Source organism: Pterocles gutturalis, unplaced genomic scaffold, assembly GCF_000699245.1.
Source record: "Pterocles gutturalis isolate BGI_N339 unplaced genomic scaffold, ASM69924v1 scaffold41745, whole genome shotgun sequence".
NCBI lineage: Eukaryota > Metazoa > Chordata > Aves > Pterocliformes > Pteroclidae > Pterocles > Pterocles gutturalis.
In genome coordinates, this window is record NW_010147329.1 from 2,614 (window position 1) to 5,756 (window position 3,143).

The 3,143-nt window shown below is 37.8% G+C and overlaps 1 protein-coding gene across 1 annotated transcript; it reads left to right on the forward strand.

Annotated features, from left to right (window-relative positions):
- The first annotated feature begins 547 nt into the window (after window positions 1-547).
- On the forward strand, window positions 548-1,936 carry CH25H (cholesterol 25-hydroxylase). The gene has a single exon (XM_010086012.1). The coding sequence runs from the start codon at window positions 549-551 to the stop codon at window positions 1,371-1,373; it is 825 nt and encodes a 274-aa protein (XP_010084314.1). The 5' UTR covers window position 548; the 3' UTR covers window positions 1,374-1,936.
- Window positions 1,937-3,143: the final 1,207 nt, after the last annotated feature.

Genomic DNA, 3,143 nt, shown 5'->3' on the forward strand with positions numbered 1-3,143 from the left:
GGGTCTCCTTAAGGCTTTGCCTTAGTCTATTCTATACCCAAGGGGTCATTAAGAAAATGTGTATTTGGTACACACATCCATTACCCACCAAATATCCACAGGTCATACCTGGGGTTTAGGTACACATACATCTTTGCTAGCAGTCACATAAAAAAATCAGTGGTAGGTGGTATTTCCTTACTTATAAAGGCAAAATGATAATAAAGGATGACACAATTTAAAATTAGTGATAGACAGCAGTTTTTCAAGTGTGTGCACTAAGGGGTGGAAAATGTTCCTACTCTCTTTCTCTGAATTCCAGTGTTAGAATTCTGCATTTCCGCTTGTTTGTCTGCAAGTCTCTTGTACAGCTCCAGTGATTACCCTGCCCAGCTAATTATGTTCTGAGATTGTAATGCATTATACCACTTCTGTATAACAGGAAAGGGAACTTCCTCTTTAAAGCTACGTATTACTAAGTAAGGAGGATTTCTGATGGGCGGAGTTTTCCCTTGAGCAGGCTAGATAAAGGCTTGCAGGATTTACAGACCTCTCAGACTGCAATCAGCATGAACTGCAGCCTGCCAGACAGAGCGCTGCTCGGCTACGCAATGGATGGACAGCAGGACAGGTTGTGCCTTCAGTCTCTTTGGGACTTTGTCACAGCAAAGGAGCCATTAATCAAGTCACCGTTTTTCCCAGTGCTGTTTTCTTTTACAGCATACATAGCTTTCTGTCTTCCATACGTTGCACTGGACTTTTTAAGCACTAGACTACCAGAGTTGAGAAAATACAAAATCCAGCCGCAGAACTATCCAACTCTTGGAATGATGGTGCCTTGCATTATTCAAAGTGTGTATCACCATGTTGTTTTGATCTTCCCGGTGACATTTCTCCACTGGTACTGGAGACCAATGAATCTACCAGTGATAGCTCCAGAACTGCCTGAGGTCCTGCTGGAAGTAGGAGTTTGCCTGCTTCTGTTTGATTTTGAGTATTTCCTGTGGCATTTGCTTCATCACAGGGTGCCTTGGCTCTACAAGACCTTCCACAAGGTGCATCACAAGCATGTGTCAACTTTTGCTCTTACTACACAGTATTCCAGTGTATGGGAATTGCTCTCACTGGGATTTTTTGCTGCTATCAACCCAGTGCTCCTTGGATGCCATCCTTTAACAGAAATTATTTTCTTCCTTGTAAATATTTGGTTGTCAGTGGAGGACCATTCAGGATACGACCTTCCGTGGTCAACTCACCGACTTGTGCCTTTTGGTTTGTACGGAGGAGCACCACATCATGATCTCCATCATCTGAAATTCAAATCAAACTATGCTCCTTATTTCACTCACTGGGACAAACTCTTCGGGACATTCACAGAGTCACATTCTAATTAAGGATATTTACCTGTGGATGAACTCTTATTTTTTTTTTTATAGACTAAACTGGGACATTAATGTTTCAAAGACATACAGAAGATTGTAGATTTGAAGCTGCCTATAAAAGCAATAGCTATTTATAACAAAGCCTCTTAATATATGTGTATTTTTATGTGTACTTGGAACTGCCTATGTTAAATGCGACTGCAAATGGGGGGGTAAATATCAGTTGCTTAAATTTGTTTGAGTCAAAGGTGCAAGGGAAGCATTAAGAGACATTCTCTCTTCTTTCCTTCTTTCCAGCTTTCATAAAGCAAGTATTGTATTACTGTATGATGTTTTATACATACGCCAGAACAATTATCTTACTGTTGTAGGATGATTTATGATGTAAACAGAAAAGGTACACATCATGGATTTTGTGGAGTTTAATCTGCCAGAGCATATTATTGCACAATGGTGTTGTAAAATATTGCTGCCAAACAAAGCTAGTTGGCTAACTGTGCAATAATTTTGATATTTATATTTTAAACCTTGGTGTACTGTCTGTTTTTAATAGAAAATAAATATGGTCATTCTTTTAAAATTATATTGTTTCATTTTATTCATTCCTCTCTTTGTATTGGGAACAGGTATGATTCCCTTTGCATAGGTGTTGTTTATTTGAGTTTCAGACTTTCAGACTTTTCTTATTAAGATACTATCGTGTTATTTCAAAAGTGAACCATTTACTTTTTCTCCTGAATCATGTGTTATTCTTAAATAGTTTTCAATTCTGTAGGAACAGAATATTGAAGAACGCCTTTTAAAATGTCACAGTGATTTTTTTTATTACATTTGTGAGAAGTTTGAATAATTTTCAATAAATGTATGGTGTGATAACAGAATATTAAACAGCCCCTTAATAGAAGGGAGCATTGGTCCTTCACAACCACACCCATTTTCACTTGGATGCAAAAATCTGTCAAGGAATGTAAACAGGGTTTCTGCAAAATAGGTGATTCTTTCAAGTAGTTTTCAGAGGAATAGAACCGAACTTTTTAGGATCCTAAACCATAGAACAAATCTGCTACATGTTGCTAGAAGGACAGTTATATATAAAACATTGCCATGTAGTCCCACAGAATTCACACTGAAAACATAAGTATGAAGAGATAAGCAGGTCTTCCATGTCTTGTTCAGCAGAGATCCATTTGAACTTCTTATGTCCACTACATAACATTTTAATGCTTAAAATCTTCTATCCTGTGTTACTAATAAACTTCTCAGGATAGCGATGGGAACAGAGAAAGTGCAAATCATGTAGAGAGTGTGTAATGAACTCTTATGCATCATCATCCAAAAATGTCTTTGTCTTTATGTTATGTCTAGAGGGTTGTGTGACCTTACAGAGGCTGTTTGTTCAGGGGAAGAGAGAACCCTTAGTATTTCCAACAATGTGAACTCATAAAGGGAACAGCACTTTTGGACACTGCATCTTTTTGATAACAGGAAGTAATTTTCATAAACATCTTCATAAACAGTACAAAATGCTGCAGTCTTAATACTTAACTACTCCCTCTGCTCTCTGGATATCACAGAAGAGCAACCTTTCTTTTCAGTGGTGAGAACACGACACATTCTGAGACCAAAAACTGAGGCTTAAAAGAATAGAAAACTGGAATTTTTGCCGTGCATCTATTCAGCTGAAAGAGAGAATTCCCAGTCTTTCTCATTATTAATCTTGAGTATTTTGGGGTGTGCTACAAAGAGAAGGAAGTATTCTTTGTTTTCTGACAAATGCAGGAG

What these genes read in the sequence shown, in the direction of transcription:
- CH25H (XM_010086012.1), top strand. Translation starts at nt 549, where the DNA reads ATGAACTGCAGCCTGCCAGACAGAGCGCTGCTCGGCTACGCAATGGAT.